General features: G+C 40.4%; 1 protein-coding gene across 6 annotated transcripts in view; it reads right to left on the bottom strand.

Annotated features, from left to right (window-relative positions):
• LOC138762226 (collagen alpha-2(I) chain-like) overlaps positions 1–20,324 on the bottom strand; it is a 512,086-nt gene that overhangs the window by 224,944 nt on the left and 266,818 nt on the right. For all 6 annotated transcript variants that reach the window (XR_011356852.1, XM_069935862.1, XM_069935881.1 and 3 more), the window contains 3 exons: positions 15,730–15,837; positions 3,090–3,143; positions 2,689–2,742 (listed from right to left, as the gene is read on the bottom strand). Coding sequence is in view for 5 of the 6 variants with exons in the window: in XM_069935862.1 (XP_069791963.1) it covers positions 2,689–2,742; positions 3,090–3,143; positions 15,730–15,837 (216 nt within the window). In the remaining variant the exon portion in view is untranslated. The remainder of the gene's footprint in view (positions 1–2,688; positions 2,743–3,089; positions 3,144–15,729; positions 15,838–20,324) is intronic.

Below are 20,324 nucleotides of genomic sequence, written 5' to 3' on the forward strand. Positions count from 1 at the left end.
GAGACACCAATATCCCTGAGCAGAAAGTGCTGCAAAAGGTAATGGACACAGCCCAGGACATCAGAAGGAAAACATCCCCTCTATTGAGAACATCTACAGGGAACGCTGCCACCGGAGAGCAGCAGCAATCGACCACCTGCTACACGCTCTGTTCTCACTGCTGCTGTCAGGAAAGAGGTCTATGTGCCACAAGACCCTCACCACCAGATTCAGGAACAGCTGCTCCCCCTTCACTGTCAAACTCCTCAACAAGAAACTCAAGCAGGGACTCATTTTGCACTTTTGCACTTTGTTGATTTTTTTTCTCTCTGTATTTCACAGTCAATTTGTTTACATTCGTTATCTGTTTACATGTGTATATTATGTACAGTTTATTTTACACTATCTATAATGGTAATTCTATCTTGCACACAGGAAAAAGAATCTCGGGGTAGCATGCAGAGTTAACATTAGTACGTCTAATCGCAGGACATTAAGGTAAGTGCGGGGGATGGGGGTGGTTTGGGGAGGGCACAAATTGACATGCGAAAACTCGTTAGGTGGGGGGTGGGGAGTGGGTGCTATACCTGCCATGAACCTCCTCTGTGACCCCTCCCTCCGACGTAATATACAAACCCATGTGCTTATAGTGCATGGATTCAAAACCACATGATGCGAGTGACACTAGTGCTGTGGGTGGATGGGGGGGCAACAATAACCTACTTTGGGGGGGGGGGCGGGCCTAGCCTGGTTGACACAGAGCCTGGTTGCATGTGATGTAATGTATATTCTCTGACATAAAATTTGAACTTCGAACTAAAAATGATGCAGATACTTTTGCCAAGGCCCCAGCAGTTTATTCCTTGCCTTCCACAATGTCCTAGGATACACATGATGAGGCCCTTGGCATTTGTTCGCCTTCTGTAACCTGTAATCGTTCATTAGACATCACTACTCATTAGTCTCAGTTTCATACCTTCCAAGACTTTCTCCATTGAAAAACAGTACACACAGATGCCAACTAATTTTTTTAAGATCTCACCTGACTTTAAATTTTTAATTTTTAAAATTATTTATAAGAGGGTAGAAGCTGATTACAGCCATTGAAGCTGAAACCCTGCTCAATTATCCAAACAACCCCATACATTTTGAAATGTGGGAGGAAACCAGAGCACGTGGAGAAAACCCACACAGGACATGGCGAGAACATACAAACTCCTTGCAGATGTAGGTGGATTCAAACTCGGGTGGCTTGAGCTATGATAGCATTGCACTGACCGTGACATTAACACTGCCACCTCCTGTGGCTCCACATGTCGACAACAATATTGATCCTTAAGAGGATCCATCTCTCCCTAGTGACCTTTGTGCTCTTCATATACCTGCAGAATCTCTTTGGATTCTCCTTTATCTTGTCTGTCGCACTTTACATTTCCAAAACAACTGGATGTTGTCACATTGCTGTTCATACATTCCCACTGTGTAAAGCATCAAAGTGTACTCTGTTTGCTGTGAAGTGTTTTCCAGATTGTTGAAGAAATGAGAAAAGTGCCGTATCTGTGCAAGTCTCTCTTTCCCCATCAGAATCAAGGTAATGTCTTGCTTGGCAGAGTTGGGTTTGACTGATCCATGAACGCTGCACCAGACTGCCAACACCTTGGTGAATGTTACTCTTCAGGGTCCAGTGTAAGTCCCTGTGGAGTGAATGGCAAACCTACCCTGATGGTTCACCACCCCTCCATCTTCAACTTCTGCTGCTCAAGGAAAGCAGCTAACATGTGAAAGGACACATCCCACCCCGATTACACTCTTCTGTTCTATCCTGTCAGTCAGGAGATAAACGAACTTGCCCACATGCACCACCATATTCAAGGAAAAAAGCATAGCAGGTGTCACCGTGTCCATAGCAGGTAAAGATATATAACCAACGTTTCAGTCCTGAACCCTTCTTCAAAGTATGAGTTAAAAGCAGCCAGGCATGTGAATTAAAAGAAAGGGCAAGGGGAAGAGGATAGAACAACAGACAAAAGGTGTTAATTGGATATGGAGAGGAGGCCAGGAGAGAGGAAAGGTGAAAATTTATGAGGGGTGGGGGGGGGGTTGGCTCTGTGAATACAGAGCTGGGGTAAAGGACACAGAGGGAAAAGGGAAGCGAAAGAGAGAGGGGAAAGGAGATACACTGTAAGGAAAATTGATGGGATGTAGACTAATGGAAACTGGAGAAGTCAATGTTAATACCATCTGGTTGGAGGGTGCCCAGATGAATATGAGGTGTTGTTCCTTAAATTTTCAGGTGGACTCAGTTTGGCAGTAAGGAATTCAAGCACTCATCCCTTCCTGCTTTTATCAGACTCTTGAACAAACCTCCTATTAGTACAAAATGATCTCCTTGCACTAAGTAACTATACTTTTCTCTTTAACTCTCTACCCTGCACTTTTGCTTTATTGTAACATTTTTTTAAATTATTGCACTCTCTGCTAGACCATGTAAAAGTTGACTTGCCTGGATAGAGCACAAAATAAAATTTTGCCACTATATCTCAGTACATGAGACAATAGTCCAACTAAATCCAGTCTTCAAAACCAGAAATTAGCAAAGGTACTAAACATTATGTCGAATGTTAATCAGGAGGTTGTCAATTCAATTATAATGCTACAAAGAAAAATGCAATGAAATATAGAGTAAAAATGTGCCAAATCATGCAATACCTTGGCTCCTTTCTCTCCCTTGTCACCAGGTGGTCCAGGCCATCCCCAAAAACCCTAAAATAAATCATATTTGCATGTTTGTAGAAATAAGACAAAGTTGATCCCAATAATGTTCAGGTTTTGATACTGCAATGTGCTTCATGAGTGAGTTCACCGAATAAACAACATGTGGGATAACATGGGTACACAATAGGCAGATTTAAACTCCAAGAACACTGGGTTTTGCCAAATCCCAGGTCACAAACTAAGAGGCAGGCTCATGCATTCACCCCGAGTCATCCATACACCTATGCAGGAATTGATGTTCCCATTTTCCCGAGCATTGAAATAGGCTGGAACTTGTGTGCAGCTGATCCGGTTTTCTGAAAGAATTGTCTGTTGTGAAGTAGATCAACACTTACCTGTTCCCCTTTCTCTCCATGAATCCCCTTCTCTCCCAGGTAGCCCTGTGGTCCCTGTCAAATAGGAAGAAACGTGAGAACATCAGTGTTCCTGGGTCACTGTGCTTATGTTTTATTATATATTCATTTTATTACATTACAAAACTAATTCACAGTGACATAAGCTGCACACTACTAACAACACACTTTTTAATTTTAAAAAATTTAGACATGAAGCACGGTAACAGTCCCATTTGGCCCACACCACCTATTTACATTCAACTGACCGACAACCCTGGCACATTTCAAATGGTGGGATGAAACTGGAGCACCTGGGGAAAACCGACACAAACATTGGGAGAATGAACAAACTCCTCACAATCAGGATTTATTAAAAATAGACATTCATCAGATAATATTGGCAGATTATATTTATATTACTATATTATATTTAGCCAAGACAAAGGTGGACCCTAGTGCAGCAGTGGCTTAGGATGCTGAAAAGGCTTTTGATAAGCTTGTATGGGATTTTTTATTTAAAACAATGGAGAAATTTGGTTTAGGCTAAATATTTATTAATTGGGTAAGAACAGTTTACCATCAGTCAAAAACTAAAATAATAACTAAATAATAATTAATAAATTAATAATTGCCAAATCGAGTAGTCAAGGTTGTTGCCCACTATCTACAGCTCTATTTGTTATGGCAATAGAGCCATTGGCTGAAGCTGCCAGGTAGGATCTATACATAAAATGGTTTAAAGTGGACCAGGAGGAATACAAAATAAATTTATTTGCTGATGGTATATTAATATATTTGGCTGACCTGGCTGGCTCTCTGCTTAGACGTAAGACCATACTGGATAATCATGGGAAAGTCTCCAGTTATAAAATAAACTGGGACAAGAGGTCCATACAAGAGGAGAGGAGAGGACTGGCTGCCTAATGTTTCATTTGAAATAAGGGAAACAAAAAGGAACTCTGGGCTGATCTGAAAGAAAGACGTTATCATCTGGAAAACCCTAATGGGGCAAGTTTCTTCAGCAAGAAGTGGCTGATTAGAAGGAATATCTCTCTCTCTCTGAAAACTGACAAGAATCTTCCTGAGAGGTAACTAGTTACCTTTCAAGCACCAAAACCTGGTGAAATTCATATAGTTAAATTCTGTGGACAGTATAAGAATTGCCTGCAACCTGTGAACTTGGAGGAGTGAGAAGTGAAATCAGAATGTGAATCAAATAACTTTTCTAAACATTACATACGTGTGCCTAGAATTAGAAGAGAGTTAAGTTAGGTTAAGTAAGTTAATAGTAATAAGTTAAAGTCTGATCCTGTTTTCATGTTTAAAGATAATTAAAAGCAACTTTTGTAAAAATAACCATTTGTCTTGGTGAATTTCTGTTGCTGCTGGGTTTTGGGGTCCTCTGGGCTTGTAACAATATGGGTTCAAAAGTTATTGTATTTCCACCCACATATTTTGCCATCCTATCGTGGACCTGCAACTAGGAGCAGTTAATAGTTCCAACATTTTGTCCCTTGGCACCAGGAAGATGAATGTCAAGTTCGAGAATCATCTCTACACTTGGCCATTTATTATAGCAGCAGTATCCCAATTTTTGCTTTGTGCAGATTTTCTTCAGGCTCATTCATTCCTCGTCGACTTAAAAGGGTCTCGGCTAATAGATGGAAGTACTTTTCAGACCATTCCTCTGGCAAACATCTATATCCCTGCTCTGCACCTCCAAACATTAAGTAAACCAGTGGATGAATTCTCCAAGCTGTTGGAAGATTTCCCTGAGTTTACTTCTCTATAATTTTCTGCCTCCACTACAAAGCACAGTGTTATTCATGGCATTTGTCCTAAGGGTCCTCCTATCCATGCTAAAGCACGTCACTTGCCTCCAGAGAAGCTGTGTTTAGCTAAGGACGAGTTTGCCAAGATGGAGGTACTAGGCATAATTCGTAGGTCCGACAGTCTCTGGGTGTCTCCATTATACATGGTCTTGAAACACAATGGAGGGTGGCGACCATGTGGAGATTACAGGCGGCTTAATGACGCCATCATCCTGGATTGTTAAATTATTGATTTCTTGGGACCAAGGATTACTCAGGAAGGCATAACTGCTGCCATCCAAAGTTGAGGCCATTACTAAATACTCAAGACCTGCTACATTTAAAATCCTGCAGAAATTCTTGGGAATGGTAAATTTTTTACCATCGGTTCCTTCCGGGAGCAGCTCATATCATGAAGGCTCTATTCGATTTACTGTCTGGAAATGCTAGAGCCATCCATTGGACTGAAGAGGGAAACAATGCCTTTTTTATGATGAAAGATTTGCTGACTCGTGCCTTATGCTCAGGTACCCAGTTTTAAATGCAGCCACCGCCGTTTCTACAGACACTTCCAGTATGGCCCTGGAAGTGCACTACATCAATATGTTAATGGGCAATGGATGAAGTATTCTTTATCCGCCATCTTCGTGAAGCAGAGAAGAAATATAGTGCTTTTGATAAGGAGCTTTTGGCCACTTAATTGTCTATTCGACACATCCGTTATTTTTTGGAGGGCAGAGATTTTTCCATATACTGTCCACAAGCCCTTAACATTTGCATTTTCCAAGGTCACAGAGCCCTGGTCAGCGTGACAACGGCAATTATCATTCATTTCAGAATTCTTCACAAAAATACTACATATTTCCGGAAAAGACAGTGTAGTAACTGATGCACTGTCCCACTCTGCTCTACTCAAGATTTCATCTATATATCAAGGTATTGACTACACAGCTTTGGCCGCGGCCCAAGAACATGACCATGAGACGAATGCTTATCAGACTGCAATATTGAACCAGCAATTGAAAGATGTCTAGTTGGGAGCTAGCTTCTCTGTGATATATCAATGGGACACCATGGAAACGTCGAGTATTCGACTCTGGCAATGGTCTCTCACATCCATTGATTAGATCAACCATTCATATGGTTTTGGACGGGATCGTGTGGCACGGTCTTAAAAAAGGCGTTACACAAATGGTGAGATCCTGCACATTCCTACCAAAAAGCAAAGGTTCAGAAGGACTAAAGCACCAATGTAGTCCTTCCCAGCAGTTACTCAGCGTTTTGCTCATGTCATGTGGACATCGTTGGTCTGCTTCTTGTTTCAAGAGGATACCGTTATCTTTTTACAGTTTATGTGATGGCCCAAGGCTGTGTCTATGGTCGATGCTACTACTGACCTTGTACACTGGTTATCCTCAGTTCCTAGGTGTCCTGTTTTGGTTTACTGGAACATGTTTCTTCGGATAGAGGACCACAATTTACTTCCTCGCTGTCGATGACCTTGATTCGTTTGCTCAGTTCAACAATTCATCATGCGAATGCCTATCATATTCAGGCCAATGGAATGGTAGAAAGATTTCATCGACATCTCAAGTCAGCCTTGATGGTTCAGTTAGACAGCCTGAACTGGCCTGATGAGCTGCTTTGGTTATTACTGGGCATTAAAACAACTCCAAAGGAGGATCTCCAAGCTTCACGCGTGGAGCTCATTTACGGCGCACCGTTGGTGGTTCCAGGTGAGTTTGTCCCCTACCAATACAACTTCAGCGACAGTCCTAAGTAACTGCTGGGCAAGCTAAGGGAGACCATCGGAAAATTGGCCCGTATACCACCATTGTCTCATGGAGAACACTCTTCTTTTGTGCCTGAAATCCTCAAAAACAGCGAATATATCTTTATTGGAAGGGGAATACTTGGTCAACCTTTAAATTTGCCCTACGAAGGACCTTATTGGATACTCAGACAAACTAGGTCAACCTGTATTTTGGATATTGGAGGGAAGCCACAGTCTTTCATTTTTGACAGGCTTAAATGAAGTCATATGGACAAGTCTTCCCCATTATACCAGCCAATCCGTTGGATTCATTCTAGAAATTCCCTGTGTGGTTATTTTGTCATGTCCACTGTGATTCCAGATGAATCAATAAAATCTTTAAATTCTTTGTACAATTCAGGTGGGAAACCCAGAGATTTATTACTTTGCAATAAAATTAGTGCTTCACTCACCTCAGTTTGAGTGAAAGGAACATTCAATTCTACCTGTTCTTCTAAGTTTGACCCTGGAAGCCTTATTTATGACAAAAAAATCTTCTTCTATTTTATTATCATCTCTTTGTGATTCAGATTGAAATAGCTTAGATTAAAATTGTTTAAAAGTCTCATTTTTGAGGTTTTTAACTAATTGCATTCACAACTGTTTTTAATTGCATTACTCCTTCTTGAGACCTGTTCTGCTTTTAACTGCCAAGAAAGCACCTTATAAGCTCCTTTACCTCGCTCATAATACTTTTGTTTAGTTGTTATTATTGATTTTTCTGTTCTATTCTTACAATGTACTATACTGAAGTTTTTTTATTAATAAGTTGTCTACGTTTATCTTTTGAAGGTCTGTTTCCAAATATAACATATTTTTTCCAATTGTTCCATCTCTCATATTTTTCTTCTTAATCTTAGAAATATAACTTATAATTTGTCATCTTAAATATGCTTTCAAAGAATCCCATATAATAAATATATTATTATCCAAATTAGAATTAGCCTCAAAAGATATTTGAATTTTTCTTCTAAAGAAATCACAAAAATCTGATCTTTTTAACAACAAAATTGAATTTCCATCAATAAACCGATTCTTCTTTGTTAGACATTGTAACTATCATTAATAAAAGTGAACGATCTGATAAAATTCTCGATTTATATTCAGCTTCAATAATCCTACTTTGTAAGTGTACTGACATTAAAAATAAATAAATTCTAGAGTAAGAATCACGTCTGTTTTAATAAAAAGCACTGTCTCTCTCTCTTGGATATATTCTTCTCCACGGATCTACTAATTAATGCCCATACTCCATGTACCAACCGTGAGAAAGAAAACAACAGAAGAAAGGTAGAAAACGACTACCTAACAACCCCCTCAAATTTCAGCCAAAAGATCAAGGTGAAAATTGCCAAGATGGAGGAGGGAAATTTCGGGGAATTCAACAAAGTATAAGAAAATTGGGATAACTACGTAGAATGATTTAACCACTATCCCATAATATTGTGGAAGTCCAGTAAACCGCAAACGTGCCCTCTTCCTCAGTATAATGGGCAACAAAACATTTGACCTCCATAAGACCTTGCTGGCCCTGGAGGATCCAGGGACAAAGACATTCAATGAATTATTTACAGCTCTAAGGAACCACTTAAACTTGAAATGACCAGTTATGGCAGAAAGGCAACAATTCTATGAAAGGAGACAAGGACCAGAAGAAACAATAAGTGAATACCTGGCATCGTTGCGCAAACTGCTGGAGCACTGTCATTTTGAGCAGTTTCTAAATTAAACACTGCAAGACAGATTAGTGATGGGACTGGGAAATCGCCAAGCGAGGCAAAAATTATTAGCCATGGATGAAGACATTACATTATAGATTGTATACAGGACTGCCTGCAGCTCTGAAATGGCAGATTAAAAATTTGGATGTGGGTCAGCCAGACCTACTGGTTGGGAGGTCTTCCTGACAACAATGCTTCTGTTGTTGGAAATAAAATTACCGACCAGAAAACTGTTTCTTCAAAAATTCTAAATGCAACCATTCCAAAACAGAAGGACATACCAAAGTTAAATGTTCATTTCTAAAGCGCAGGTGGCCTGGAAATAAACAGGCAGCTAAAGTCAAAAGAATTTCAGAGAGGGAGAGAGGCAACTAGCAACAATGATGACCTTCAAGCTCCTGAGATATTACACATCCGAGGAATAAACGAGGAAACACAGCGATCTTTATACAGCTAAAAATAAAGGGACACTCCCTGAAGATGGAGTTAGACACAGGGTCGGAGGTGTCCCTAATGCCGTTACATGTAAAGGAACCCTTGCTACCATGCCTCCTGGTAAAAACAACTGAAATAATTCTAAGATCTGTTACTGGAGACAGAATCAAAGTGTTTGGAAAAAGTACGGTCAAAGTACAATACAAACAACAGTAACCAAAAACATTGTACATACCCATTTTCCAGCATTTTTCAGAAGAAAATGGCTACAACACATTCCCCTAGACTGGCTGGAAATCCGTTCAATACTAAATGTAAACCACACGGACAACCTCCCAGCCAGAACTTGACCAAATCCTCAACAACAATGCAGTGGTTTGAAATCAAGGACTGGGGAAAATCAAAGGTGTTCAAATCAAACTGCAATTAAAAGGTAATGCAGAACCAAAATTCTTCAAAGCCAGAACAGTCCAATTTGCTATGAAAGGGAAAAATGAGGCTGAATTAAACAGACTAAAACATGAAGGCATATTAGAACCAATATAATACAGCGATTGAGCAGCGCCCATCATACCCGTACAAAAAGTAAACCGTGAAATTCGCATTTGGGGCGATTACAAAATCACCATCAATCCATCATTCAAAATACCCGAACACCCCATGCCCAAGGCAGAGGAATTATTCCAAGCACTAAACAGAGGGCAAAAATTCACAAAACTGGATTTGTCAACAGATAGAATTGGACAAAAAAATTCAAGGGAATATGTGACAATCAATACCCATCTGGGCCAATTCATCTACACACAGGCCTTACGGAATGTCAGCAGCACCTGTGATTTTTCAGGCAACAATGGACGAATTACTACATGGACTCTCAGTTGGGTGTTACATAGATGACATCATAATCAAAGGCCAAAATGACATCACAGGCCGAAATGGCAGTGAATACTTACAAAACCTTGAAAATTTTTTAACCAGACTACAACAAGAAAAAAGGACATGTGTCTTCATGCGCCCCTCAGTAACACACCTTGGGTTTACAATCGACAAGGGGGCGCGAATGAATCCAGCAAGAACAGAAGCTATTCGCAAGGCCCCATCCCCAACCAACAAATCAGAATTACAGTCCTTCCTAGGACTTGTTAATCACTACCAAAAACATAACCTTAATATGTCTACACTATGCAGCCCAATTACTCAAGAAAGATCAAAGATGGTATTGGGACACAGAAACCAAAAACACAATCGATTAACCAAAGGAAATACTAACGTCAACAAATAAGGTGCTGATCCACTACAATCCTAGTAAGGAAGTTCCACTAGCCGTGGATGCTTCACCAGTGGGACAAGGAGCGATACTATTCCAAATCACAGAAAAAGGTGAGCAACCAGTAGCGTATGCTTTGCGAACATTAACCACAAGTGAACGCAAATATGCTCAACTAGAAAAAGAAGGATTGGCAATAATTTTTGGTGTTAAAAAAAATTCCACCAATATCTTTATGCAAGAAAATTCACCCTGATCACAGACAAGCCTCTTAGTTTACAAAGGTATACCAGTATTAGCCGTGGCCAGAATTCAAAGATGAGCCATGCTACTAGCAGCGTATAACTATGATATAAAACATCAACCACTCAACAGCCATGTAGATGCCTTATCATACCGAGACAGAACAATGATAAGAAATGATTAAATGGATAGCAGAGGCCGCAGACATCAACCAAGTACAACTTCAACAACTGCCCATTACAGCCCAGATGATCACAAAGGAAACCTGAAAAGAGGCAACATTAAGCAAGATCGTATAATTCATCCTTAATGAGTGGCCTGAATCTGAAGTTATTCCAGAAGATCTAAAACCTTACCACACATGTCGCCATGAACTATCAGTCAAAGAAGAATGTTTACTTTGGGGTACCTGTACCCAGCCAAATGGCAAACTACCATATTATCAGAACTACACCACAACCATCTGGGAATGGTACAAATGAAAGCACTGACCGGATGCATGTCTGGTGGCCCTCCATAGACAGAGACATTGAAACAACAGTAGGAGAATGCAAAGTATGTCAGTCAATGGAGCCAAAAATGCCGCAAGCCGAAGCTAACCCATTGAAATGGCCATCCAAACCCTGGCATTGGATACATGTAGACTTCGCTGGACCATTCATGGGTAGACTTTCCTAATAGTTGTGGGCGCACACTCCAAATGGCCAGTAATTTCACACCTAAAAAATACCAAAGCAGATCCCACGATTGACTGTCTACGAGTTATCTTTGCCACTTATGGATTGTCTCATGAATTAGTTACAGACAATGGGGCTTAATTTACTTCAGAACATTTGCACGACAACAATATCAGACATATTTTGTCTGCATCCTATCACCCAAGTACTAATGGGTTGGCAGAATGTTTTGTACGAACATTCAAAAAAGCAATGAAAACCATGAAACTTCTTAATGCCTCCTGGACACAAAATCACAGATTTCCTACTGGGATACAGAAACATGCCGCAATCTACCACAAAACACAGCCCAGCAGAACTAAGTTCATCCAGATCTGGGTCTCCGATTGCAAAATAAAATCCAGCAGCGCCACAGACCTCTCCTAGAACATTGGAAGTGGGCGAGAGAATTCAGGTACAAGATTATAGACAATATAAAGACCTATGGGTGGTAGGAGTAATCTTACAAAGATTGAGTCCCTGCTGATACTCTGTTCTAGTGGGGGACAGATTGTGGAAGCGACACATTGACCAATTACGAGCATTGACTGATACTAAGGTCCATGAACTGACTCATGAACTGGAGGAGGTGGAACCAGACCATCTCACCCCTCAGACCGAGTGAGGGGGGGGGCAGAGATGGCCACGGAGCAGTCCAGTGAGGAGTCCAGTAACTGAGACACACAACCAGGAGGGCAGTGAAGATAGGCAGTCGCCACCGAAGGTCAGAGAAGGTGGGCAGTCACCGCTGACTTGACCGCTGACCCGACTATCTACAGGTTCCGGGCAAAGACCGGCACAGCAAACCACGCCGAGGCAGTCCAAAAGAGAAGGAAGACCACCTGAATGCTTTAAGGACTATGTGCCCTGATTACTATTAAATACTTTCCCTTTTATAATTATAATTACTCATGAGATGTATTCTTATTCTCACTTGTAGTTCTGGGCCCAATGTAATCTTATTAGTTCACAGGGGTCCAGTAAGCATTTACTGCACGGGGGTCGGGGGGAGGGGGGGGAAAAGAGTGTTGGGTATAAGCCCATCCTCTGGTGGACATCGTGAGGCCCATGTTATAATGTCACCCTTCCATGTATATAACCCTGTGTGTCAGTAGCCAGGTTAGTCTAATAGAAGGATTAGAAAGCATCACGTCTCCAAGTCTTCACCTCTCCCCACGTGCCTCCTCCAGTAATTCGATCAATTATTATTTTCAATGTTAGACCACATTTTCCCCAGCAATCCAAGAAAAATATATTTAAAATACACATGGTATAGCTCACTGTAATGCGCGTCGAAAGAACCAAAGACTTGTTGATCCAAACCAAGGCTTTTATTAACTAAAAGACTGGAGCATATCACAAGTAGGTCGACCAGTCCAGAATGACCTGGTCTGGCTAGGAGCAATCCTTTAAGACCTGCCAGTAGGTGTGGCTACACTCTCAGCCAATCACAGTCATCCTACACTATAATCTGTGCATATGTACATATACACATTGGTGATAGAATCTGTACTATCACGCTCACATAATCATCAAAAATAAACAAACTACAACCCCTCCTCCCACCATATGCATTATTTAAATAATGCACAATGCTACCCCGCTCCATGATATGGATTGTGGTAAAAGCCGCTGCAGAAAATATCTTCTCTCTGCCTTGATATCTCTAACATTTTATCAGAACAGAATGTGGCTGTTGGTTTGGCAATGGTTATGGTCTGAGAGCTCTGTGTGATCTCTCAATTTCAATAGGGCACTCAAATGTTTCCACTCTCAAAACTTCAGGCATCTATTCTTGAAAAAAAATCAAATCAGATCTTAACCTTCAATACCCTCCTTGAGGCCAACAATCTTCGTTATTTTTTCCACTAAAATTTTCTAATGTATCCACCTTTTCCCCAGTTTTTTCCTTTCCATAATCCTTGCAAATATTTCATTCTCCAGTCTTGCCCACTCTTCCCTGAACATCTTCCATTTTTTCTTCCACATTTTTAACTCTTTCATCCATATTGTGCAAAGTAACTTGCATCTTATTCACAATAGCAAAATTCTTTTTAAACGTGCTTATTTGTGTTTAATGTTCCTTTCAATTCTCTCACAAGTCTGCATTATTCAACATTTTCTTGTTTCTTAGGTTTTTTTCCCCTTTACCTAACTTTTTCTTGTATTATTTCTTGCTCCTCTTCATCCTCTTCCCTGTCTGTGTCCTCTCTGATTTCCTGCTGCAGAGGCCCATATCTGCTGCCACTAGCAAGAACGCTAGCTACTCCAGCTGCCTCCAGGGCCTGTTTCAATCCACACATACGCAACTTCTGGCGTATGCGCAGTAAATCCTCTTCTTCGCAATCTCCCTGCTCCAGCGGCAGATATACGCCTGTGGACGTCCCAACAGGGTCACAATTTACTTGAGAGGTGGCTCGTATTGCAGCCCCAGTCTTCATTTGGACACGAGGCCTCTGATCGCGATCTTCTTGCTCCAGTCATTGGACTTCAGATGGTTCAGTGAGAGGTTTGTTTCTTTTTGATGACATATTTAAAATGTACTTATGCAGTTCTAATGTTATTTTTTCTTCAATTGGTCTATTATACTTTACTTAAAGAGCACTTTTTAAACAAATATTCCAGGAGGGTCAGGCTCCTTCACGTGACGTCCCTCTCTCAATACCGACTTCACAAGAGCAGTCCACTGCCTGGCATGAGTCATTTGACCACGTTGCCAGCACCTCTTGGCCTGTGTGAGTTCCTTGCCCACAAGTCGCCAACAGCTTGTGGGTGTCTTTCAGTTGCAGAGCCCTGGTCCACTACTGTGGTCATTTCCTCTGTTTCTCCTTCTCAACAGAGGTGGGGGGGGGGGGGTATTATTTTTTCCAGACTCTGCAACCACTCATATAGCCGCTGCCATACATTGCAAGATGGAAACTATGGTAAAGGTGATATGCTTTGGATCTTAAACAGTTTTCTCTTGACATCAGCCTGATACAGGTTAATCTTGGTTTCATCTGTTCACAAGATCTTTTACCAGAATTTTGCAGGCTCTTTTAAATACTTCTTGGCAAACTGTAATCTGGCCGTTCTGTTTCTGTGGCCAACTGATATTGAAGTTGTGAGCTCTTGGACTTGACTCTCCCACCATGGGAAACAACCTTTCTACATGTACAGTGTCCATGCCTTTCAACAGTCAAAATGTTTCAATGAGCTCCCCCCTTCATTCTCCTAAATTCCAATGAGTACAGGTCAAGAGCTGTTAAATGTTCTTCATATAACCCTTTCATTCCTCTGAAACCTCTCCAATGTCAACACATCCTTCATTAAATGAGGAGCCCAAAACTGATCACAATACTCCAAGTGAGGTCTCACCAGTGCCTTGTAAAGCCTCAACTTCACATCCCTTCTCTTATATTCCTCTTGAAATGAATGCCAGCATTGTATTCGCTTTCCTCACCACCAACTCAATGTGTAAATTTACCTTCAGGCTATCCTGTACCATGACTCCCAGGTTCCCTTTGTAACTGGGTATTTTCAATTCTCTCTCCATTTAGAAAATAGTCTGCTCATTTATGTTTTTCTTACAAAGTGCATGACTGTACACTTTCTGACACTGTATTATAAGGAGAGACTGGGCAAGCAGCTACTGTCTTCCCTGGGGTGAAAGAGGCTGGTCAGTGACCTGATAAGAGATTTATAAAATTTATAAAATGGATGGTCACATTCTTTTCCCCAAGGTAAGGATGCCTAATATTAGTGGTTAAAAGTGAAAGGGGAATGAGTTTAAGGGAACCTATGGATAGTGAGGAAATGAAAAGAATTGTAAAAGGAAGTGGTGGACATCAGAACAATTACAATGCTCAATAGATAATTAATCAGGTTCATGAATGGGAAAGGTTCGGAGGAATTTGTAAGTAGCATCTTGGTCAACAGGGATGGGCCGAAGAGCCTGCTTCTGTTTTGTGTTTCTCCACGATTTATGAGCATTGGGGCATAATAGATATGGGTTTCCATGATGCAGTCCGAACATCTGAACAGGGTGGCAAGGTTGGCGAAGTGGTTAGTTCAACGCCTTTACAGTGCCAGCGATCGGGACTGGACTGGGGTTTGAGTCCCATGCTGTCGGTAAGAGTTCGTACGTTCTCCCCGTGGCTGAGTGGATTTTATCTGGGAGGTCCGGTTTCCTCCCACCGTTCAAAATGTACCAGGGGTGTAGGTTAATGGATTGTAAATTGGCAGCACGGATTCATGGACCAAAATGGCATGTTACCGTGCTGTATTTCTAAATTTTAAAAAATCTCCTGAATTGATGCAATATTTTCATTGTCTGCATTCAAACTACAGTCATGATTGTATCATAAATCCTGTTAATACCCTCACTGATATTGCTCATGAACAATGGGAACGGCATCATCATGGACACAGTTTTTAGTGGCACCATTCACAGATTAGTACATAAAGTTTTACAGCATGGTAGAAGCCGATTCCAGCCATTTCAATCCATGCTGTCCAATTACACCCAAATTAACCATCAACACTGGTGCTGTAATAGCACTATGATGACCGCTACACTAACGGAAATTGGATGGCTAAGACTGTCGGTTGCCATTAGTGATTGAAGCAGCTTGGGTAGGAGCCTCACCCATTACCTGTTCTCCCGGAACTCCTGGTGGACCACGAGCACCTCCTTCACCGATGATGCCATCTGAACCTCTTTCTCCTGGCGGGCCTGGGAAACCCCTCGGCCCTTCGAGCCCCTTTCAAAAGACAAAAGGAAACACCACGCATGAGCGCTTAAGTTTTTAGCTCAGACACAATTGTTTCCATGCATCAGGCATTATCCGACATTGGGTTTCTTCCAGCACAGACGACACCTGAAACAAAAAGCACTTCAAGCTCTGTGCAATCTTTCTGCCCTGATGCTCAACAGTGGATTGTGACTGCTGTTGAGATCTAGGTCAGTGATGATCATTTATTGTCATGCAATAAAACATTAATGGAATATTTCCTTTAGTCTGCCATAAGGCAGACAAAGATTCACCATTAGCATGGCTCGGCACCTTCCAGAGTCACTGAGTGTCTGTGTTTTCGCCTCCAGCGTTCCCGCAGCCATTGAGCCGCACAAGACTCCAGTTCAGTTCAAATTATTTTCCACCTCAGGTATCATTTTATTGTCGCTTTAACAGCATATTGCAAACCAGTGCCACTTAATTAAAACAAGACAATGTTCTCGAAACCATAATGATTATACAAAAGCTGCTTGACAAAACAGTACTACATATTTTCAGAGATTAGACAATGGCACAAGACTGGTAGAAAACTAGATGTTAAAAATATCTGCCAGTTCAAGTGGAGAAGAACGTTCCCTGATCCTGAGGGCAGTGTCTTAAGAAAGGCGCCTCTATCCTCAAAGTCCCTCACTGCCCAGGCCACGCCCTCTTCTCACTGCTACCATCTGGAAGGAAATACAAGACCCTGAAGATGAACATCCAATGGTACAAAAACAGATTCTTCCCCTCTGCCACCAGAGTTCTGAATGGACAATGAACCACAGACTCTACCTCACTTTCTCTTATTTTTCAAACTAATTTATTTATTTTAAAATGTAATTTTATAGCAACATTTTCACCTGTAAATCTGCCGCAGAACAACACTTTCATGACACACGTTCATGACAATATATTCCGATTCTGACGGTGATAGAAGCAAGGCATGCTCCTTTTCTCCTGCATGGCTAAACTTCAGACTAGTGTCCTGGAAGGGGGCAGGAGAGGTAGTATACTTGATGTGAAGGCACTGGGAGGTCCCAAATAGCAGTTTAGCCAATCAAGGCTCCCCACAAAGCAGCCACCAAGATACTGTGCACCAACAATCAAACAACGGAACAGAAAACAGTACAGCACAGAACAGGCCCTTCAGCCCACATACCAAATGTCTGCACTAAACATGATGCTAATCTAAACTGAAACTTTGCTGCCTGTACATGATACATATCCTTCATTCCCTTAATATTCGAGGTCTCTTAAGCACTATTCTACACTATTTCCACCAAGTCAAATGGGATCCCACCACCAGACACATCTTCAACACCCCACCCCTCCCTACACGAATCTCTTATCCACTTGTCTCATTCCACTAATTACCCCCCCCCCCCACACCATAGCACTTATCCCTATGACCATATTAAATGCTACACTAGCGCCCATACCTTCTCCCTCACCATCTTTCAGAGTCCCAAACAGTCTGCTCAAGTGAAGCAACACTTCACCTGTAAATCTTTTGGGTCATTTATGGACTATTTATGTCCTCCTCTACATCTTCTGGGAGACTGGACAAGAACTGGCAGATCGCTTCATTGAACACCTTTGCTCTGTCTGCAGCAACATCCATGACTTCCCATTGGCCATCCACTTCAATTCCACAGCCCACTGACATATTTGTCCATGGCCACATGTACTGCCACACTGAGGCCACACATAAATTGGAGAAACACCACCATCTCGGCAGTCTCTTATCAAATGGCATCAATATTGACTTCCAATTTCCAGTAACCTTCCCGTTTTCTCAACTTACCCCTTTCACCTCACTTCCCCCAATCTCTGGCCTCATCTTCTCCTTTCACTTGCCCTGCTCTCTCTCCCTGCCCCTCACCCATAACCTTCTTCCTTTCAGAGTGGATATACCTCAGCGCTCTGCCTTTTTTTCTATTTTTTCCCATCCTACCTATATTGACCTATCATTTGCGAGCCCTTGCTCTTCCTCCTCCTCCTCCTTTCTTCCCCCTCCTTCACATCATCAATATGCAAACACTGCATCTAAATCGAGGTTTAAAATTTACCTGGCCAACCAAGGTTGGAAACCTACATCATCGAGCAAGGTTGAAAACCTCCCACATGAGTGAAACCATCCCTCACCTCTGTAACAGTGAAAGGTGAGGGATGCATTGTGATCTATGCCTAGTGGGAAGTCTCCAGGAGAGGACGGTTTCACTCCTGAATTTTATAAAGAATTTCAGGATTTATTAATTCCTATATTGATGGATGTATTGAAGCAGGCGATGGAGATTGGCTCTTTTCCGGATTCTTTTTCTAGAGCACTTATTATGGCTATTCCTAAGAAGGATAGGGACCCATTGAAAGTGGGATCTTATAGACCTATTTCTTTATTAAATGTGGATTATAAAATTGTTGCCAAGATTCTAGCTAATAGACAAGCTAAATATTTACCAGACTTGATTCATGTAGACCAGGCAGGTTTTATTAAAAATCAGTATTCAACGAATGATATTGCGAAGTTGATTTCTTTAATCAATGTTTCTCAGGAGCAATCTGACCAACCCATGGTAATTGCTCTTAATGCAGAAAAGGCCTTTGATAAGAGTGGAATGGAGTTTTTTGTTTAGTGTTGGAAAAGTTCAAATTTGGACCTCTTTATTGGCTGGGTTAAGGCTTTATATAGAAATCCTACGGCTAGAATTGTGACAAATGGACAGGTATAATCTAGATCAACTAGACAGGGCTGTCCTTTATCACCAGCTCTATTTGCATTGGTCATTGAACCTTTGGCTCAGTTAGTAAGACAAGATAATAATATTAAGGATATTAGGGTAAAAGTGGATGAATACAAAATAAATTTATTTGCAGATGGTATTTTGATTTATTTAACACAATCTATGCAATCTTTGGGGAGTTTGCATTCAAGATTAGAACAATATGGCGAATTATCAGGATAGAAGATTAATTGGAATAAGAGTGAAATTGTGCCTTTGGCTGATGCAGATTATTCATCTCGCAAACACATTGCGAAATTTAAGTGGTCTGATCAAATTAAATATTTAGGAATTATAATAGATGGTAATTATAATCATTTATGTGAATTGAGTTATTTACCTTTGTTGTCTAAAATTAAATATGATTTAAATCGGTGGAAAGATTGACTAATAACTTTATTAGGACAATTGTCTGAAAATGAATGTCTTTCCCCATATTCAGTTTTTTTTTCAGTCTATTCCTTGTAGAATTTCCCAAAATCTTTTTAAAGATTTGAATGCTTTGGTGAGGACATTTTTATGGAAAGGTAAAATAACGAGGCTGTTATTGCAGAAATTGACTTGGAAATATGCTTTAGGAGGACTGCAACTTCCTCATTTTCAGAATTACTATGAATCGGCGCAGTTGAAATTTATTAATATGATGTTTGAAGTGGATAAACCTTTGGTTTGGGCATTATCTTAGATTAATGAGAAGAGGATGGATCATTTTATTTATAAATGGAATTCTCAGCTTTCACAGAGTGTTAAATTTCACCTAACTTAAATGTTAAAACATTTAATGAAGTTATGTTCTAAGAAGAATGGAATTATAGGTACAGGAGGCAAAATCTTGCCTAAAACTCCATTATTTCAAAATAAGCTTTTCTTTTACATTAAATAATCAATTTTTGAAAGTCTGGGAACAGAAAGGAATTAAATTGGTAGAAGATTGTTATGAGGCTGTGTATTTTACTTTGTTTCAAAGAATGAAAGAGAAATATGAAATTTCTTCAAATACTTTGTTTACATTATCAAATTAGAGCCTTACTGTTGGAATTTTGGGCATAGGTACGGTTGCCTAGGCGATCTAAATTTGAAACTTAATTTATTGAAAGGGCAAGAGAGTATTTATATCTGAGATGTAGGCTTCATTACAGAATGAAATGTCTAAGACAGAAATTTATAAATCTAAATTAAATTAGGAAAAAAGATTTATCTATATCTATTTCTCAAGATGTTTGGATGAATCTATGTGAGGATAATATGACTATAGGTCATATAGGTATAGATTGGTTCATTATAACTTTATTCACCAGTTACATTTAACACCTGAGAAGTTAAGGAAAAATAAGTTTATTTATTTTGATTTATGTTTCAGGTGCCATAAGCAAGTTGGCTCTTTCTTGCATTCTACTTGGTTATGTGAAACAGTGAAAACTTTTTGGAATAGAATTAAGGAGCTTTGAGAAGTTTTATTTAAATTTAAACTTTCACTTGATCCTATGATATTTTTACTGGGTTATATTAAGAAATTGAGTTTGGAATTAAAATTAGTAAGTCTCAAATTGCCTTTTTGAGATTGGCATTGGCTGTGGCTAGAAAATGTTTGGCAATCACTTGGAAAAATGAGACTGCTTTGAGTATTTAACAGTGACATTCGGAAATGAGGTCTTGTATTCCACTGGAAAAAATAATGTATAACTTACGTAATAA

The sequence above is a fragment of the Narcine bancroftii genome, chromosome 1, assembly GCF_036971445.1.
Source record: "Narcine bancroftii isolate sNarBan1 chromosome 1, sNarBan1.hap1, whole genome shotgun sequence".
Classification (NCBI taxonomy): domain Eukaryota; kingdom Metazoa; phylum Chordata; class Chondrichthyes; order Torpediniformes; family Narcinidae; genus Narcine; species Narcine bancroftii.